Source organism: Scophthalmus maximus, chromosome 19 (assembly GCF_022379125.1).
Source record: "Scophthalmus maximus strain ysfricsl-2021 chromosome 19, ASM2237912v1, whole genome shotgun sequence".
Taxonomy (NCBI): domain Eukaryota; kingdom Metazoa; phylum Chordata; class Actinopteri; order Pleuronectiformes; family Scophthalmidae; genus Scophthalmus; species Scophthalmus maximus.
The window spans coordinates 12,539,391-12,560,333 of NC_061533.1; the positions used below are offsets into that span (position 1 = coordinate 12,539,391).

Here is a 20,943-nt window from a genome sequence, read left to right on the forward strand (position 1 = left end):
AGAAAAAAAATTCCACACCGTTATTCCTGTCGTGTCAAATATGTGCATTCATAATTACTATCATGAATTTGGAGTCTTTAGAAATGGAACATAGAAATTCAACATAGCGAGGAGCAGGGTTTTTTTTCCCCCCACATTATTTTATTTGCTTTTTTTAAAATCGCCCTTTCACTTGAATCCTCTTGCATGTATGAGTCGAACCCACCAGAGCTCGTAGCATCAACCTCAGGCAAATCAGACGATTTTGCGCCTGAGGCTTCATTCAGTTTCACAGTAGGAAGGAAGCAAACAGACACAAGAGAACTCATGAAGATCCTGAACACAGACGAAACATGGTGAACAAAAAAACTAAATATGACAAAAACAATTCTAATTCATGTGGGGTTATTATCACTGCAGACTGCAAGTAAAATATGTGCAAATTCGGACTGTGGACCTTTAACGGCCTTTTGTCTGATGCTACGATTATGTACTTCCCCAAGGGCTGATCCATGACCTGCTGGCCGCCTTCAGAAACAACATATCTCTCATCAACTGCAATAACCAGCTGGTTGTGGAGCAGCAATGGGGAAGAGTGGTACTGTTACATTCCTATGTTTTAGTCACGCAGGGGTTATAGGTCAGTGTGCTGGACCTCAGCGCTGGGCTCTGAGGAGGTGTTCTCTGTGACGAGAGATGCACTGGAGGGTTTGTAAGCTTGCTCCTCTTTCAACGGGCCGTTTTTGGCAGGAGAGAAGCGAAACTCCTCCGGCACCTCGTCCTCCGGTTGAGCCTTCTTGTAGAACCCCAGTTTCCCCAGCAGCTCGTTGATCTCAGAGCGGGTCATGTCGGAAAGGGCGATCCGCTGTGGAGGAAGCGTTGGGGTTAAAAGAGAATTCCACTGTAAGTACTTCATGAAAAACCGCAATATGCAGTACATTCAACATGATAGACACAAATACACCATTTGACTGAACTGTTTTATGAACACTGATGGATTTAAAATGATCCCGTGTATTAAACACATAGACTGTATATTAATATTGACCTAGTCACCAGGTCCTGAAAAAGTGAAGCCAGTGCATAAAAGCCTCATTTCACTTAAATGACCAGCAGAGGGCGACTTTTCTGGTTTCAAAGAGAAGTCAGTTTCTATAGAAGTCTATGTGACTCTAATGACTTCGATTTTCACGTGATTTATGACGTCTTCTTCGATACAGCGTGATGTTATTTTGTAAATAACGCTCCCATTGAGAGTAAAATAGAAATTGAAGCACCATATGCATTGGGTTGTATTTAAATTCTACACAGGGGATTTCTTATATTAATAACAAACAATAAATACAACAAAATGAATAGATGGCAAACAGGACTTACATCCAGCTCTTCAAAATGGTGGTTCAGGAGGACAAGCTCAGGATCGGCCCCAGGAATGTGCTTCATCACCAGGTTATGGCTGAGGTAGCGATTGTCAAAGATTGGCCCACAGAGAAGATGCTGGATTTGTTACATTTTTCCAATTTAGACAATTTATAAAAAGATATATAAAAATAAGTAACAGTGATGTACTTGAGTGAAAGGATACTAAAGAGGAATATCCTGGGTCACGAAGGCTTTGACCTGCAGACAGAGGTGGGGATTATGGTTTTGCACTCAGGCCTGGTTTTCAGTGACAGATCTGTCAGGGATTATGTGAAACCCTCGATGTAAAAATGTTCCTCGGATGGCGAACACTTTTAGTCAGGGATTAGGCTTCATTTAGCTTCTGACATCGGCTCTCGGTGTTGTCTGTGTTGTGTTGATTACAGAACAGAGGGTAACTCACCTCTCTGAGCCTGTTCAGCTGTCATCCACCACACGTCTGGAGAAAGAGGAAGGCAGTCGTTACAAGAAGCTCTCAGGCTTCACACGAGGCCTCACCGTGGGTTCAGAAAATTACTATTTAACTGACTTGTTGTGGCCACCGAAATCTGTCTTTCAACACATTTTACTTCATTGCAGCTCCTCCTCCTCAGAGCAGCTTTGGATTAGACTCTTTCTTGAAGCAGGCTTCTGGGAAGGTTGCCTAACCCATTTTTGCAGAAATGTGAGCCTCAGGTATAAAATGGTAGGTGTAACTAACACAGCAATAGAACCAGATAGCGCCTTTTCTTCAGTGATGCTGGCAAGTTGGTGATTGGATGACACCCTGGGGGCAAAGCTGCATGGTTTCTCACAAAAAAAGATGGATGGAGTTTCTGAAACTTCTGTGCTAGACTCCAACCCCCTGAACCCCATTCCCACCGTCCAAAACATCCAGCCAAATCACAGGAGATAATATGGTTAAAATGCGAATGACAGTCTACACAGTCGACAGGTCTACACAGTCGACAGGTGGACAACCACTCAGGTCACCGCACATCCAGAAGACTCACTCGCGCATGCGCCCAACAGGGACAGTTGAGAGCGGAAAAAGGCGCATCCATCCACAGACTTAGACACATTTTAATTCAGAAACTTAAGCCTTGGCCCTGTGTCACCGTGACTATATCCCAGCCTGCTTCCATGCACGAAGAAGCCTCGGTGTACTGTACCTCCACCCTGGCCTTCGCCAGCCCGTCCACTCCCTTCAGATCCACATCATGGGCCGAGGCGCAGTGGAGCAAAGCGGCCAACGCGATCAGCCACATCGTCGGACCGCGGCTCAGGTCGCGGACCAGGACTTGCTCTCGTTCGGGACCGGAACCTGCAGATGCTTGTGGGCAACTGCGCCGAGGAGAGGAGGAGAGGAGGAGAGCTGATGCGCAGCTATGTCACGTCCGGATCCTTCTGCCACGTCAAATATTTCCCCCAGCGGAGAAAGAGGCGTGGAGAGGAGCGCTCATTGGTCACCTGCGACATCCCCGTCAAGATAGTACAATGAATCCCTTAGATGTGATGAGCAATTGATGGTTAATCCTCCTGAATGAAAGAGATTATAAAAAGATAGTGCTCTATTAAATCATAAAACAAGCCGACATGTTGCCTACGTATTCTCTCCTGCAAGCAGAAACAACTGTCATCTTCTGTAATCAAGATTTCATTCGAAGACTTTTCATAATTGTGAGTCGCGACATATAATGGATGATGTGCTAAATTGGATTTGAGGGTGAGACACACATTCTGGTAAACAAGGGTGGACAGTGCACTGATTATGCAGACGGGGTTATGTAATCATATACAAAAATATGCATGTAACCAGTCCAGATTACATTAGAAATAATGTAATATACTTTTATCAATGTACAATACTGATACAATTATAGTCACTGGATGCTGAGTATACAAAATGCTTTAGATTTTGGGGTGTTCCAAGAGAGTATTTCTGTAAATTAAATTTTTGTGGCTGGATCCATTTTGTAAGTTTAATGTCGCAATATTCTCAATGTTTTATTTTGAAGTAATCCAAAACAAAACCCCCAGTAACTGAAACAAATCACATAGCAATTTATCTGTAATTATTAACGTAATCTGACTAAACCCTGGTGTTAATCAGAAAACATGGGGATCTGAGCTAAATTGAAATGCAGTTCTCAAAATACATGTAGAGTATTGTCTTTAACCCTGAGGCAGGCTATGACCAAGTTGATCATATTCAAATTTTTATTTTATTAATTTATATTATATTGACGTCAACACACACACACACACACACACACACACACGCTAGGATACAGTTTTGTCTCATTAATTTTATAAAGGCCACAGACATTGAAGGGGTCATGGAGACTGGTGAGGCGCCCTCAGCTGCAGGTGTTGTCTATTCCCATGCTTTGGTGTTTTATCTCCCCAGAAAAGAAAAAAAGTGGTGTCAAACAACAAACAGGTTTTAACGGATTATAAATGAGTAAACACACGAGTCAAGTCTTTCTGTAGACATTAATACATGAACTAAAAATACTATAATGTATTGAGTAACAATTATCAACTATAATCAGCTATATTAAATATTTCCAATGAACCCCTAGGCTTACAAAGGCAAAAAACAAAAAAACAATGTAGATGTAATTGTGTAGCTGTAGATGTAACTTACTGCCCCTTTAAAAAAGGATCCAGGGGTAATTGGCATGAGGCCACTCAACCCTCACCGTTGTACTTCACCACACCGACCACCGGGGGGCAGTCGTGCTTCCTCATATCCTTAAACTACATAGAACGGCTGCTCCCTTTTAAATCCACACAGTTGGATTTGATCTCACACGCTGATGAAGACGAATAGTTTGGGGATCGTGGAAACAAGTGTCACGGAGAATGAGTTGTCCTTTCAGCCCGCGGAATGGCAGCCGCGTCTGTGTGTGTGTGCTTGTCTACCTGCTTTAGTTCTATGATCTTCAGAGCTCCACTTGGCTTTGATCTCACACACACACACACACACATACACACACACTATCATCGCCGGCTCTCAGTGGCTGCGCGTTTACGGAAGCGCTCCCGGACGCGTCGTTTATTTTGAAGGGCACGGAGGGAAGCGCAGGACAGAGGCGCGCGGGAGCTGCAGCAGCCTGTGTCTTTAAACCTAAACGTGTGTGTGTGTGTGTGTGTGTGTGTGTGAGTGAGTGTGTTTCCGAGAGATGTAACCTGCTGCCTGGCAATTCCGTCGCCAGCGTCGCTGCTGCTCCTCTCTGCCATCTCCCCGCGGAGGAAGGAAGGAAGGAGGAAGGCGCTGGGATACCGATGGTTTCTGCAGGGAGGCGACTGGAAGGGGACGTTCAGCGCGTTATTTAGTGAATCTCTCACCGAGGATCCGGACCTCTGCAGACACGGTCCGCCCGACACCCTGCAGCTGCTGAAGTCCTCCGCGCACCGACGAACCACAGCGAGGTAAAGGTGAGAGCTGTTCATCAGCTGCACGCATGCGTCGTGGCCGCGCTTTGAAACCCCATGGGGGGCATGTGTCAGTCTGTGTCACTAGGACAGATATTGGTGTTTACTTTTTGTTTCACCCTACAGCAGCTGTAGACACATTCCTCGCGCTGTGGATGGGTCTGCACGAGAAGGGGCAGTGGACCCAGTGGACATGGCTGCGTGTTACACTATTTATTTGTGCTATTCATCATGCTGATGATTCGTTTATTATGCAGACGCACATTAGATATGTGTGCAACCACACTGCCTATGATGTTTTTCTCCTTCACCTCTAACACACACACACACACACACACACACACACACACACACACACACACACTGTGTGCACCCGTGTTGCTGAGATCATATCTGATGACAAAACACTGGTTTTAAACGACCTTCATCCTCCTTTTCCGGCCAGAAAAAGAACATTGTCCTTGAAGCGGGAGTGTAATTAGGCCATGTACTGTATCTGCTGCTGTCCTCTTTCAGCTGAGACACCGGTCATTGCTGTCACAGTACATTAATATGAGCATGTACCATGGGCCAAAGTGTACATCGTAGAAACCTATATTCTACTGTTTACACAACAGGCCGTGTCAGATATCAAAGGGCACATCCTTTAAATAAGCCTTCTCTTGGTTGTGAGGCATAGCTGCACTTAAATGTTGGGTTGGAGGCAGTCTATGTCATGCTATAAATGTGCTAAATTCTAACAGATTGTAACATAATACATATTTGCTTCACTCTTACAGTGCCATACATTACAGTGCTTGGCAGTATCCAGATGGCAGTCATATTTTCTGCTCATGCAACAATGCGGTGTATAATAATGTATGTAATAATTCTAATGTAATACATGCACTGAGACAAGAATTAGCACTGCACAAGTATCCACATGGGATTCTAAAACAAATCATTTTAATTATTATTCAACTTTTTTATAAATTTAAGTCCCAATAACTCTGACGTTCGCTCCCCTAACAGGTTTTCTCAGTCGTTACTGGAAATGCAACGACTACTGCTGTTGCAACTTTTGGCACGTCTGTGGCAAATGGCACGTATTTCTTAAGTTTTTATTTTTAGCTGAAAACCAGTAACTGGGCAGGAATGAACATGTGGGCAATCGACTGACTTCCCTATTGTGTTGTGTTTTATGTCTGTCTACTGTACACATGCACTGGGCCTGACTCCATGTGCCACTGAGGGTTCATGTTTATCATCCCCAATGAGTTTTTTTTATTTGATTTCATGGCCAGGTTTCCTAACAGACCAATGACACTAGACTGAAAATGTTTATCCTCATCACATTACATTGTACAATGTATGCATGAAAATTATTTGGCAAAATAGATGCAGCTTTTGCACCTGATAACCACAGACTGACGGTTTCTCTCTACAAATGTCTCTATTAGGCTGATTTCCGTCTTTGTCGATGGACACAATCGGAAATTGCAACTCACAACATAATTTTGCAGTGCAGACATTATACTGTAGGTTGTCACCACGTGTCTTCAGTGTAAGACTGCAAGCAAAATCCTTTTAATATTCTCTAGCCTCGGCTGTGCCCTGATCAGAAAGATGAGGCCCTCTGGATACAGGGGAGACTGTCAGTGGGGCTCGGACCTGGATGAGGCATTCACAGCTGTGGCAGCAGCTGCCGGTGTCGTTTCTGTCCGGGTCATCATTAGTCTCCCTGTCACAGGGGCGTGTGGCCCTGGAGGCCTTGGACGTCGATGTTCAACATGAAACCCTGAAGATGTGAACCGAATTGTATCAACATTATGGCTGGAAACACTGTATCAACAGGGTCCTTGTTATCCCCAAAGAGGAAAGACATAGAATATGACTTCTGACACATTCTGACTAAATTATCTGTGTTTTCGAACGTGTTCATCAGCAGAGACAAGAAGCTTGGCTACAGCCTCCTTCTGGGTTAAACTACATCGCCCCCGGCTCTCTCAGCTCTCACCCCTCAAGAGGGAGCATGTAAACACTATGACACATTAGTTATTATCAAATCATTCCACTCAGTCCTCTGCGAACGTGAGCGGAATAAGAAGTGGTAGTCTGTCCTGATTATTCCCGGAAAGGCAAACCTTTGGTTCTGACTCAGTCATTTATACAGAATATGAAACAAAAATTGTGTTAGAAAAATTAACTGCACTTTTCTTAGATTTTGGAATGCAAAAGGTGTTTTCCTAACCACAAACAGAAAGGCCTCTTCATGTGTAATGAAGTACTACAAACTGTACCAAGCTATTTCTCTCATTCATGGACTGTTTTTTCTCCGTGTTCCATGAGCACAGAGGCAGCACATTACCACTGATTATGATCCAGGTTGACGTCACTGATAGTTACCGTGAGGCGGTTGGCTGAATGAAACACTACAGAGCATGTCGTTGGCGGAGAGTCACCTCAGAGTGCAGTGGGAATAAGGGAGGAAAAGACAGACATGATTATTAATCAGCTGAATGTCAAAGGAAAATTGTAGGATGGGTAAAAACTAAACTGAAGGGATGAGCAATTCATTGGCAATGCAGTGAAGGTGGATAGGATGGAACAACAGAGTCTGGGAGAAGATAGGGAGAGAAGAAGGATTAGAGAAATGGGACGATGAGCGAGAGAGAGAGAGACACAGAGAAGAGGGATTAAAGCTCGGAAAAATAGAAAGTGCCAGAGGGAAGTGTGAGAGGATCAATTTCGAGACATTCTGCAAACAGAGTGTTGTCACTGAATAGGCCGTCTCGCTCGGCTCCCTCTCTGCTCATTCTGCACCAACCCAATCCCAACGTATGACCAAACCCCAGTTCACATACACATACAAACATACACGCACACACACACACACACACACACACACACACACACACACACACACACACACACACACACACACACACACACACACACACACACACACACTATCACTAAAATGGACCACAGGAATACATTATGCCCAGAGAGGCACCAGGGTACGAGCGTGTTTCTGGGCACATGTGGAGCACAGAGGCAGCTCTCCTCTCTGCATGAAAGTCGTGGCCTCCGTCGCTTCAAGGTCATGTGAAAAAAATAATGAGAGAGCTCCATTGTTTCCTCGGCCCCAAAATGGAAAACCTTGGGTCTTCACTGTAATAAATTTCCATGAAGAAAATGTGTTTGAGATGGGTTGATTGACACTGACGTCTTTGGTCCCTTCTCCCGCTGGTCAGGCTGCCGTAGCTTTGTGCCCAAATCAGCTCTTTAAAGGATCAAGATGCATTTTAACTGCTGTCGTTTGATCAGTCAGTAATAGAGTAAAGCATGTCGGACATTTATTCACAAATTTGCTTAATGGATTGTTACTTGAATCAATTGGCTTTTATTCCTCCTTCACCTCTGTCCTCCTCCGCTGATCCCCGGGTCCGTCTGATCTCTCTGCTGCTCACACTCTGTTGTGTGTTCTGTGCTGTTGACTTCAGCTGTTCTGGACTGTGCAGCGGTTCTTCATGTCAGTGTACGCCAGGTGCTCTGAGCTGATAGGAACCGACTGAGCATCTCCCTGGTTACTGGAGGACTGCCCGGCGACTACAGGATATAATAAACTGTGTCCAGGCAATTTTTTCCCCCCAATTCTCCATTCAAAAGCTCTAGGAGGTACAATGTATGCATGGAAATTATTTGGTAAAAAAGATGCAGCTTTTGCACCTGATAACCACAGAGTGACTGTTTCTCTCTACAAATGTCTCTATTTGGCCGATTTCCGTCTTTGTCGATGGACGCAATCGGAAATTGCAACTCACAACATAATTTGCAGCGCAGACATTATACTGTAGGTTGTCAGCATTTGTCTTCAGTGTGAGACTGCAAGCAAAATCCTTTTAACATCCTCTAGCCTCGGCTGTGCCCTGATCAGAAAGATGAGGAATCTCCATTCAAAAGCTCTCGGAGGTTAGGACAGTAGGAGAATCTGTGTGCTCTTGTCGCTTCCTGCTCTCTTGCAGTTGTTTGTATGTGTCTCTTCAAACGTCGTCTCTCCTGTCAGTACATGCAGCTGTATTCATCTGTTTTTAAAGGCCATGAGAAGACAGGTAATTGAACAGTCATGATGGTCGGAGCCTGACTCACTCAGTTTTCCTGTGACAGAGGCTGCATGTTTTGCAGTTCAGTGTTCCAGTGGTAGAAATCCTCACCGTGCCCTTTTATAGATTTGTTTTCCTTATCACAACATACCATCATCTTATGGCCTCAGAGACTGTGAATCCCGCCATATAATTCTGATGTTACACATAAATGTAACAATCCTAAAATGCAAAAATAATGTGCAAGTGGAACCATTCCAACAAGTTTTTTTCTTTGTCACAGAAATCTTAAGAAATGGACCAATATAAGAGTGAGACACAAGAAGAAAACCCAAAAGCAGAAGCTTTAACAACAACTCCAGCTCCAGCATCAAATGCAACGGCTCCATCCAATGATCCCTCGACCGGCCAGCCTCCAGCGCCCGCCAGGCCTCGGCGGCCCCAGAGAAGTGCCAGAGTGGAGGGCTCTGTTGACATCTCTGAACCTCAAGCCGAGCCCAAAGCCGTACCAGCTCCAGAGGCGAAGCAGGATGAGAGCACTCCCGATGGCGCTGGGGCGAGTCGTCCCAAACCCTCACGCCCGGCAGTAGGCAAACCATTTGGACAGCGCACTGGTCACGGCATTAGGGCCGGCCCGAAAGGTCCAGGACACCACCCTGTTCGAGCTGTCTCAGTCCCCCACCCACCCACGAGTAGGCCCGACACTCCTCGCCTGAACCCTCATGCACAGAGAGCCCTCTCTGTAGCAGGGACAGCCGACACTCAGGCCCAGACTGTGGAAGACTTCAGGCAAGTGCCCTGATGTGTGTGTGACATTCATGTCTCAGCGTGTCTCACTGTGCGCCTCATCGCCATAGAGCTGAGAAAGATTAGCCTTGGCACACGTAGCTTTTATTTATACATATATTGCACCACTGCATGGCTGCATGATTATTGCAAGGATGTAGCACGGTTATTTGTTTCTGTGAAGGAATCATTTATGTCCTTGACTGTGGTAACACTTTACTTCAAGTCCCCCTATTTAGAGTTCATCAGCAGAATGCAAACACGTAATAAATGATTTAAAACACTCTATAATATGATTTATTAATAAAGATATAAGCGTATAAGCTTATAAAGATATAAGCGTATTAAAACCCAGTTGTACTAATATAAAATACGTCTTCAAGCAGAAATGACAATTATTGCCAAACACTGTATGTCAATAGACATTTAAAAAGCCCTCACAGTTGTTAACAACTGTTATAAACGATTTATGAATGTTAAATTATTTATTAAATGTTTTTATACGGCTTATAAAATAAAATAGGTAAAATGTAACCTTTACTTTTCCAGCATAATATGTATTTCTGTGTCTTATTCTGGTTCAGAACTGAGACAGAGATAAGTCTGTGACCTTCAACACAATTCTTTGCCAAAAATATTATTATAATGTCTTTGCAACAGCATATAACCCTGTATGGTTAAATGAGCTATTGAAAAAATATGAAGATATGAATAATACAGGCACATTACAATATTGTGTCATAACATGTAGATGGTTTTTAAGGAACATATTTCAAAGTAAGGGTCCCAGCACAGAAAACACAGTTGGTCGTAATGAAATTGATTGACATTTTTGGTCATTTTACTAAACAAGAAAACTTGCAAATCTAAATGAGGCTCATGCTTCTGAATTTTTAACAATGACCCTGCAAGTCAGGGGATATTTTCTCATACTTTATATAAGATTTATAATTACATAGGTAATTGTGTGTGGTACATCAATGTGTAAATGTGTTGAATAGACAAATACACTAGAGTCTGTCACTGTCATCTCTCCAGAATATATTAATTCAAGAGTCATGCTGTCTCACTAAGTCTGTAGGTGATGACACAGAGGTGTGTAGGAGATGACTGTTGAGATGAGAGATTTTACGTAACACTGTTTTTCCAACAGGGTGCACATCATCACTTGGAACGTGGGTTCGGCCACGCCACCCGATGACATCACTGCCTTGCTGGGGCTGAATGTGGGTGACGGAAACACAGACATGTACATCATCGGGTGAGTGTTTTTTGTGGTGCAGTTGTCATCCAGTTTCTTCCACAGAAAAGGTTTGTGTCCATTTGATCTCACTTCCCCCACATTTACGCTGCCGACATTATCACTAATGAGCAGTCCGGCCCTGCCGTGAATGTTTCTCCCTCCTGATGGCAACAATTCTCTTTTATTAATTAACCCGCCCATATATTATCAGAGCTCCTCTCGTCGGCCCCTCTTACGTCTGTGTCTGCTGTTGACCCTTGTGCCTTGTTGTGTGTCATTTTTTCTTCAAGGCTGCAGGAAGTGAACTCTATGATTAACAAAAGGCTGAAAGATGTCCTCTTCACGGACCAGTGGAGCGAGGTCTGCATGGAGAGACTCAGCCCCTTTGGTTATGTGCTGGTCAGTAATGGGTCTTATTATAAACACATATGCACACTCTCATGATAAAATGCTAAACAGTTTAGATTCGTTCCTGCTGCCGTTTCGGCTCATTTTGTTCCCTGAGCAACGGATGGGGAGATAATTTATAACAGGCGTGTAATGTCAGTGTCTTTTGCTGCCAACTTAATAATGCAAAGTCAAGCAAAGCACCCACTATCTCTTGGTCTCCCTCTGTGTGTGTTAAAGCCTGCAGACCTGCGCCCTTTTTCTACATCTTTCTATACCCTAATGCCTAATAATGTTAATATAACAAGTAATCCAGAATTATTTAAGGCACATATTGAATGGGATGCAGCAAATACTTTAATATATCACACTGTATATCAAATAAGACATTGAAAGCATGCCACAGCAAAATGTTCATTATCTTGAGAACCATGTGGTGTTTCGGTATTTTCCATATTTTCCGTTTTCAAGGGCACCTACCTGGTTGCTGTTCATTCCTGCCGCATGTGAAACGATGCTTGGCTCTGTTGACATGGTGAGCTGGAGAGCGTGAATCAGCTGTCGAGCTGAAAGAGCTAGACAAATGTCTCCCAGCGTGCTGTTTTATTTTTGGATCACGATGTTGTCAGTGTTGATGGGTCCTCTGACAGTGAGACTGATGCCGTCCCCAGGCCCTCTCACGGTCTGCCACGCGAGTTGAAGTCTTGTTAAAATCCTCTCAATGTGACCTTTTTGTTTATTTAATGTGGATATTAATGCAGTGAGCAGGTTGGGGAATGTGATTGTTAGAGACGTGTCAAGCTCTCAAGTACATGAACATAAACACGTGTTATAAACACAAGCATGTTGGTGTCAGTAAGAATCTGTCTGGTCATGATACGGTGGACAGACACAGCATTTGTTCTTTCTGTTGGCAGATAGTCTGCTCACTAAGACTCTTGGTCAGGTTCATTCTGTAACTGCGGCAACTGAGCACAAGGAAGCTTGTTCAAATCGGCTTTTCACTACAGGAACACTGAGCCAACAAGACACATTTTGTGGCTAATCACCAAACATTTGCTGATTGTCGCCATCGTGTCAGTTTGTGCTACAATCTAGATGCACAAATTAGCAAAGGGAGTTGTTTTCCTGGCCCTAATTTGTAAACCGCACCATTGCTCACTACTGAATTAATTTGCAGCATGACATTTTATTTGCAGTGTTGTTTATTGGATTGACCTTTTTTTTCTTTTGCACTCTGAAGCAGCTAAACATGCATTTTAGATATTTCTAGGCTGTAATATGTAATAGTTTTCGTACATGAACGATTAATGTTTGGGTTAGATCCTAACATAACAGGTCAAGGATCTGAAAAAACACCCAAAACACAGTATTTAATAAAAAAGTCTCACTGGTTAAGTACAAACTGTATATCAATAAATCAATTAAGTTAGCGGTAAAAAAATCCACTAAATTGTATCTAACACACATACTTGTTATGAAAGGTGGGGTATATGTTGATGTTTCTGTGGTTGTCAATATTAGAGACTAGAATGAATTAGACTTAATTAGAATTTTTGCACTGAACTCCTTCTCAACTCCCTGGCTGCCTTGGAAACATCCCACTTGTTACTCACAGTTTATTTCCTCAGTTGTGTTTGCTTCAAGGTCAAACATGAACTGCTGGACACATGCTCTCATTCTCTCTCTCTCACTCACTCACTCACTCACACACTCACTCACTCACTCACTCACACACACACACACACACACGCACACACACACACACACACACACACACACACACACGCGCACACACGCACTTGTCTGGGCCTTAAATGTCTTTTCTGCTCTGAGTCACAATGTAGCTTGGCAGCCTTCAGGAGCTCTTCCCGTGTTCACTGATGTTGATAAGAAATGCTTTTCAACCATAGTACACGTAGGCAAAGGTACTTTCTCGACACACACAGACACAAATTGCGTCCGCACACGTACCACAAATGTAGTCGGTCCACTTTACGGTTCAGTAGAATCTATTATGCAACAGAGTCGTTTAAATACCAATTTGGTACACAAGCAAGAGGGTCTAATGTCACGTGGAGATGTGTGCCTCCATTACTGCCCTCAGGACATTCCAGGCTGGGTGTTATCGTGCTTCTTCGGCCCCATGGTTGGGGGTTGGGATGTGTGGACCAGTAGGGAGAGGGAGGGATGGGCATATATATCTGGTGAGGGGCTTGGCACAGCGTGCAAATACCTTGTCTTTCTCCACTCAACAATATCCCTTGCCCTCTTGTGAAGCACAAAAAAATCCACACTGTTTTGTCATACAGTTGTCAAAATGTACATCTTGTTGTGTAGCATAAAAAGAAGCATGATGGCGGAGGCCTTGCAGAAAGGGAAAAGTCTGAGTGTGAACATCCCGTTTCCCCTACAGAGTGGTTTGTTTCCACTGTGAGGGTGGACCACAGGCTATGGCCTCTCTGATGTGCACTGGTTCGTGTGAAGTAGTGGGAGACCAGGGCCACAGGGCAGAATGACATGTTAGGGGGTAGAAGGATGAAGATTGCAAGAGGAGGGGAAGAGAAAGTGAAGCCAAGCAGCAGAAATGGACACAGCAAAGCCAGACGCAGAGAATTTGTTTATTTAAATTTTATCGCAAGCCAAAAAGTAGAGCCATTCTCTTTTCAGAATTATGTAAAGTGCCTCCTCATAACTCACTGTTTTGCCTATTCATGTCATCTTATCTTTTTCCTCTTTTCTGTTGATCCCTACCTGTCTCAGGTGACCTCCCAGCGGATGCAAGGATTGCTACTGTTAATCTTTGCCAAGTATTTCCATCTGCCCTTCCTCCGCGGAGTCCAGACTGAGACCACCCGCACTGGCCTGGGGGGTTACTGGGTGAGACGGCTCCTGACACCACTCTGTGATCAGCAGTGTGTTATGGAAGCTTCACACTTGGAAGCTTTGTTGCACATCTCTGCGATGAGTGACTAGGTTTGCAGTTGCATGGCTGTCAGTGGACAACCTGATGGAGATCTGAGAGACACACATTTTCCAATACAGTTTTATACGCTACTTCTGCGCGATTTGTAAACAGGTGACGTAAAGATAAGATCTTCTCATTCAAATGATGTTTCATCTAGTTTTATGAGAAAGAGATAGATTTTGGCATCTCACAGCAAGCGGTTATTCATGCTTGGAAAGTCAAGCATAACAAAAATGAACCAGGGGCAAACTACAGACTTGGGAGATTCTCATATTCAGTCATGTTTTAACTAGTATGAAAATTAGATAAATATACATAGGATCTGTAGGAGTTCTGTTGGAAAAAGGTCAAAAAGAGGTTTATTGCCACATGTTACACTGACACGATGTTAGATGGAAAATAAGATCACAATGGGGGATTTCTGAAAAGTTCTGTTCTATGTTTTAAGTGAAATTCTGCGTTCGTATAGAAACTTTACACTTGTAGTGACACTTGTAGTGTCTCTTATCTCTTTTAGTGGGTCACTGCAGTCGTGAGAAGAGTGGGAAGAAATCCACAGACTCCCCCCCCCCCCCCCCCCCCCCCTCTGTTCACTTCCCTGTTAGCATTAAATATTGATTAATCCTTAATGAGAAAAACCTTCTGTCTGTGGCAGAAACACACCAGTCAATAGAGTGAAACCTGACATACTTCTGACTCTCTCCACCACTTGCTATATTGTATGCATTCATTCTTTATTCATCCATTTAATACTGCTGCGGGGGAAATGTTGAATAGACTCGTACAAATACCTTTTCCCCTCCCCACAGCAGTGTGTGTCTGCCTTGCTTTCATAATATCCAACCGTCTGCCTCTGCTGGTCTGTGGTACAGGGGAATAAAGGTGGAGTGAGCGCCCGCATGTCAGTGTTCGGTCACACCATCTGCTTCCTTAACTGCCACCTGCCGGCTCACATGGAGAACTCAGAGCAGCGCATGGAGGACTTTGAGAGCATCCTGCAGCAGCAGCAGTTTGAGGGCCAGGCTGCCACTGGGGTTCTTGACCATGAGTAAGTCAGCAGTTATAAACACATGCACACGCAGCACAGCACACGTTTAGTTTACCTTTTTCTGTTTGATAAGCAGAAAAATATGTGAGCGAATCTTTCCACTCTTGTATAACTGTGAGACTTATTTTCTCCATATTCATTGTCAAAATCTGCATTGCAAAAATACTACATGAAATGACTGTTCTTTTTCTACAGTGTGGTGTTCTGGTTGGGAGATCTCAATTTCCGCATTAATGACCTGGATATGCAAGTGGTAAAATCATCCATTGATAACAACAGATTCCCCTTGCTGTGGGAAAAGGATCAGGTAAGATTTTTTATATATTTTTTTAGGTCAGAATAATTGTGAACAATATTTCTTCTCTCATCTGGCGGACCATGCACTGTGTAGGTATATGCACAAGAGGGCAGAAGAGAAACATTAGTCAATTCTATATCATAGTGATATTAATTGTTATCTTTACAGCTGAACATGGCCAAAGACAGTGAGACGGTGTTAGAGGGATTTCACGAGGGACCGCTGAAATTCCCTCCTACCTACAAGTTTGATGTCGGAACAAATACATATGACACAAGGTTGGTGTTGCCAGGGGTGCTGTTATGAATTCTAGGCCAGATATCTCAGTGCCTAGCTCAGCATACTTTATTCCCCTCTCTGAAAGGCTCTCGCTTGCCCAGGGACAGTGAAAGGGCCTCTCTTTATTTTAATCTTTATTCGTTTATTTTAAATGAAATGGCATTTTGGGAATTTCTTTCTCTTCCAACGTCTCCATCTTTCTGTCCTCATCCCAGTGGAAAGAAACGTAAACCAGCTTGGACCGATCGGATCCTGTGGCGTCTGAGAGCCGCTGCACCTGCCGGTGCCGCACTAAGCGAAGGGAAGCGTTGCTCCATTTCAGGATTGACCAGTGGGACCAAAGTGATGCAACACTGCTACAGAAGTCACATGGAATTCACCGTCAGCGACCACAAACCAGTCTCTTCCATCTTTACTTTGCAGGTGAGACAAACCCAAACACAACTTTGACATATCAATCATTATGAGGACTTGCATCTTTGAAAACTAATGTTAGCGCTAATGTGATAATATTATACTTAGTTTCTGTTCCAATATCAAAACAATATCATTATAATAACGTTTTAAGAGCTGAACTTAGCAAAGGTATGATTTATATCAGAAAATTAATAGAGAATATACTGAGCCCCTAGGAGACATGGGGAAAAAATGAATAAAAGTAAACTTTCTGGTGCGCACAAGAACGGCCAGGAGCATATCATTTAGCATACTGGAGCCATCTTGGCTTGTTATGTTTCAATCTGGAATTGACAGTGACAGTTCAGGAGTTAGTTGTGCTATATTTTGAACTTGGCCCTCTTTATAAAGACATTGTAAAGTCTTTACATTGCCTCTGAACGTCATCTTACAAACTTATTTTGAAGTCTCATAAACTGTTTCGAACAAGCACAAACATCTGGCCAACTCCATGGGTATAGGTGGATGTACACAAAATGTAAGGAGAACGGGTTATGTCGTGTTCTTTAATAACAGCGAGTCCGACTGTAATTCATTTTCAAATGTGACAGCTTCCTTGTTTGGATCCTACCATAGCCTCCTCTTTATGAAATCATCACTGGTGGACTATGTAGTCCTTTTAGTGTGGCTCAACTAAACAGGACAATAAAGAAAAGGTTTTTTTTTCTTGTGTGCACCAGAAACATCACTTTTTTTTTTAGCCCATGTCCCTTCAGGGGCTCCATAGGAATATGTGCATAAAATGAACAATATGACCATACATTTCAATGCCAACTTTCCATACTTCAGTACTGGTTTTGATAATCGATGATGTGGACGCCATGTGGTCGGTACACAGAAGTACCGAGGTTCGATATCAAGCCCTCATTGTCATTTTGGAAAACCAGCTAAATATTTGCACTGTGTTAATGTTTATGATAACTGCTCTTTGCAGTTCCCTTACAAGGTGGACATTCCCTTGGTCACACTCATAGTGGATGACGAGTGGAATAGCATTGCTGATGCCACAACAACATTCAAACTGGCACCCAACTACTCGCGCAGCTCCTGGGACTGGATTGGACTTTACAAGGTGACCTCTATCGTATAAGTGTTACTGCGTTACATATCAAATGCTTCTGTGTATTGCAAATTTGAACCATGTAGTTCATTTCAGTAATTTTGCTGCTGTCCCAATAGGTGGGTTTCAAACACCACAAGGACTATGTGGGATATGTGTGGGCCAAGCAAGAGGAAGCCGATTTCCAACGACAGGAACAGCAGGTAACCTGGATGTGTGCTGAATGCTCTTCAGATACTTTTATTGCACATTCAATTAATGTTGAACAAACCGTTTTCCAGGTAACCTTTACCGAGGAGGAATTGCCCAAAGGCTCAGGGGACTTTATCTTGGGTTACTATAGCAACAACATGAACACCATTGTGGGTGTAACAGAGCCATTTCAGGTAATCATAACTCACTAATACATTTTCTTTTCGAGGGTGACGTTAAATCTGTTGTATGCTATGATTTCTGATGTTCCTATTTGCATCTTTACACTTTTTTCATTCCTACCACTGACATTTAGCTGTTCTTTCTCCATATTGTATCCCCTCCTTCACCAGCTTATCCTCTACTTTTTCATCTGTCCGCAGATCCAGCTTCCCACGTCAGGCCTTGGCATGACTTCTTCAGACAGCTCTGACTTTAGCTCAGAAGATGAAGGCACTATGGTCCTGTCGAAGACGAGGTCCCGCAGTCCCAGTCCACGCAAGGGCAAACACCGCCGGGCTCGCAGCGGCACCCACAGCCGCAGCCGCAGTCAAAGCCGCTCTGGCAGTCCTGCACAGGTCAAAGTGAAAGAGCAAAACATCACTGATGGTCCCCAGTCCAGCGCCACAGCTGGGTGTGAGTCTGCAGGACATCCAGCAGAGGGCAGCAGCAGCCTGGCGTCCGCTCCTGGGGATGCAACCAAAACCACAGATGATTCAGGAGTGTGATGCACCACTTAGTCCTGCTGTTGTCACAGGTCACATAACCAACTGTTGTCTTTTATTTGATACATCCACTACACCGTATGTTTTCTGTAACGAAAATGTACAGTCTCTGATGCCATCCTTGTCAGGAACAGCCATCTGGCTTGTCCAGAATGATCACTTTGCCTTGCGTTCTTTTATTAAGCTGTGCACATATTATATGTTTATTTTTTTATTTGTGAACCTCTCACTTTGTCCTGTTTCTTCTATCTTTGTCCGTTCTCAGGTGTGGACAGTACAGGGAGCTGACACCTTTCATTAGGAAATACTCAAGGAGTTATGGTCATGTAGAATATAAGAGAGATAATGTCATACTTTTTGAAACCATCTTCCCTATATTCCAGTAGTGGTTTGAAATTCTGCACTTACCTAGCAGTCGTGTCAGCAGACTTGGCACTCAGTTTACTTTAGTTGGGGGACACGTCTCTTTGAAACAAATCTGCTCAAACCTAAAGGACTATCACGACAGGGCAACATGCTTTTTATTCCGTTGAAAGCATCACGTTCTAGCTCTATCAACAATCAATCTCATTACTGGTTTCTGTAAATCTGCAAATGGGCGTGCAGTTTGACTCTTGTTTGTATTCACTATTTTGGAAATTCTGCAGGATATATCCAGAAGCACAGGGAGCATTTCAAATGATCCACCGGTGGGATAGAAGTTCCTCTGGGGTATATAAAAAACTGAACGGAGCTAACGTAGGTAGAGACCAGAGTTCAGCGGGCTTGGCCACCAGCCATGGCAGCAGCAAATCCCCCGTCAGCTTAGAGAGTGAATGTGAGCGTAAAGGCCTTTTAGTGGATCGCCACATCGGTGTATTGGGATGTGATGGGTATGGGAAGCTTGCTTTCACCTGACACAGCAAAGCTGTCTTGTCAGAACCAATTGATGAATTATTTGCCAGCTCCAGTGAAAACTACAGCAACATCTGACTCATGTATTGCTTTTTACGCACATACCTCTATGAGTTAATGGGCCTCATCAAAGGCCACAGCAGCAGAGAGGTTGACTTACTTTTTTAAACAAGTTTACAGACACCACCAAAATCACATACTTAGTGTTGATTTCCTTTTGAATATGTATTAAAAAAAATTGGCATGATGTTTTCAACATGGAAGCAATCAAAGACTCAATTTTCAATTTGGATATCTCCGACAAATGTGAGCATGAACTCTACCATGTAGGGCTACTACAGGGTTTTGTATCGTACTGTAAGTAGTATGATACAAAGGAACATGTTCCACTGTCATGTGATATTTCAAATAAATTAAATGCTCCAAACTAATAATTTACTTTTCTCTCTAGCTCACATCCTGGATCCTGGTGATTAGCTGACAGCAACAATAGACACATTAGTTGCGTGGCCGTATTACCGTGTGACCTTTTTATTTGTATCTTAGACACTTTGTACTTTTGGGCTGTTGGCGTAGAACAGTGTATACTGTTGTAGCTGTGACCTCAGTGTGTATGTCTGTAATCAGATTTTGTGTGTATGTGTTTTTATGGAAGTGTGTGTGTGTGTGTTTTGGATGTTGGAGGTATGCGTGTGAAGCTAGTGAGTGGGGTGTGACTGTGTTTGCATGGTTTGCTGCTGGACATACTGTACATTCCGGTACTGTGATTTTTGTGCCGTAAAGTGCTGTTTTTGACTCCTCTTTGTTATAATCGTGGCTGTGACAATTGTCAGAAAAACATGTTAAGGACAGTATAAAAAAAATGAACATCAGTGTAAGTGTTAGGAAAAGAAAAATCAGGATAGTTGTTTTCTTAAATCTTAAATTGTTTGAATCATTTCATGGTGCATTCATGTATTTTCTTGATTTTGAAATGGGAAAATCTTCTGGACCTTTTGTTTAGAGTAACATTTAAAAAAAAGATTACGATTGTATGAACCATGTCCTAATTTAGGTCATTTAGATAAGTATGATCAGCATTGCAGCCCTGACCAGTGATTATCTGTTGTGAAATGTTTATGAAAAAAATATTCTACAGAACGTTATTGTTATGTAATGATGTGGCTAGAATAGATGAAAAACAAATATGAAGTATGGTAGAGAACATTATATAGGAGACAATCTATGCCACAAAGTTTATTTTTACTTAAATTATGTATTTATTTTCTTATTTAACTGTTAAATGAGCCTGACTTCTGCTGGCCAGTGAGGGAGCGTTATTTCAGTGGAAATTATATTACAAAAATATTGAAGATTATTTTCATTTTGTATTTGGATCTATGAAGAGTTAAGTTAATCCAGGTCAAATGTTGATTTTAATGTCTGAAATGTAGATTGTTTAGTCTACAGGTGTTTGTATAAATGTCAATGAAACTGACAAAAAATAATAATACAGCAAGCGAGGAGTGAGACATTGATTGTTGCATATGAGGATGGTTTATCTCTGTGAAATCATCTGATCAATGAGTAGAGGTTTTTTAAGGGTTGCTTGCTTTGTTCTTCAACCTCAAAACTAGTGCAACACTGTCCAAAGAATAAAATATACTCCCCTTCAAAGTGTGGTCCGTCTGTTTCTTGAGTCTCTTGTCATTGTTTGCTAAA

At 42.9% G+C, this 20,943-nt stretch overlaps 2 protein-coding genes across 7 annotated transcripts; one reads left to right on the forward strand and one right to left on the reverse strand.

Moving 5' to 3' along the window:
• Positions 1-97: 97 nt before the first annotated feature.
• selenom (selenoprotein M) lies at positions 98-4,751 on the reverse strand. 5 transcript variants are annotated; one of them, XM_035640274.2, is made up of 7 exons: positions 4,031-4,180; positions 3,708-3,782; positions 2,553-2,919; positions 1,805-1,840; positions 1,565-1,599; positions 1,357-1,435; positions 98-844 (listed from the first exon to the last, which is right to left on the reverse strand). In XM_035640274.2, the coding sequence occupies exons 3-7, from the start codon at positions 2,646-2,648 to the stop codon at positions 614-616; spliced, it is 477 nt and encodes a 158-aa protein (XP_035496167.1). In that variant the 5' UTR covers positions 2,649-2,919; positions 3,708-3,782; positions 4,031-4,180; the 3' UTR covers positions 98-613. The 5 variants fall into 5 exon arrangements, with proteins under 5 accessions (XP_035496167.1, XP_035496170.1, XP_035496169.1 ...); XM_035640277.2 differs by lacking the exons at positions 3,708-3,782; positions 4,031-4,180 and adding an exon at positions 4,735-4,751; XM_035640276.1 differs by lacking the exons at positions 3,708-3,782; positions 4,031-4,180 and adding an exon at positions 4,576-4,713.
• On the forward strand, positions 4,679-20,898 carry inpp5jb (inositol polyphosphate-5-phosphatase Jb). 2 transcript variants are annotated; one of them, XM_035640264.2, is made up of 13 exons: positions 4,679-4,818; positions 9,190-9,695; positions 10,846-10,953; positions 11,226-11,334; positions 14,086-14,202; positions 15,163-15,338; positions 15,534-15,645; positions 15,805-15,914; positions 16,131-16,338; positions 17,306-17,443; positions 17,551-17,634; positions 17,713-17,817; positions 18,007-20,898. In XM_035640264.2, the coding sequence occupies exons 2-13, from the start codon at positions 9,202-9,204 to the stop codon at positions 18,349-18,351; spliced, it is 2,106 nt and encodes a 701-aa protein (XP_035496157.1). In that variant the 5' UTR covers positions 4,679-4,818; positions 9,190-9,201; the 3' UTR covers positions 18,352-20,898. The 2 variants fall into 2 exon arrangements, with proteins under 2 accessions (XP_035496157.1, XP_035496156.1); XM_035640263.2 differs by having other exon boundaries at positions 4,686-4,824.
• The last annotated feature ends 45 nt before the right edge of the window (positions 20,899-20,943 follow it).

Coding starts and splice junctions, on each gene's coding strand:
- inpp5jb (XM_035640264.2), top strand. CDS start 9,202: ATGGACCAATATAAGAGTGAGACACAAGAAGAAAACCCAAAAGCAGAA. Junction 15,646..15,804: donor TGCTGTGGGAAAAGGATCAG/GTAAGATTTTTT, acceptor TTATCTTTACAG/CTGAACATGGCCAAAGACAG. Junction 17,818..18,006: donor GTGTAACAGAGCCATTTCAG/GTAATCATAACT, acceptor ATCTGTCCGCAG/ATCCAGCTTCCCACGTCAGG.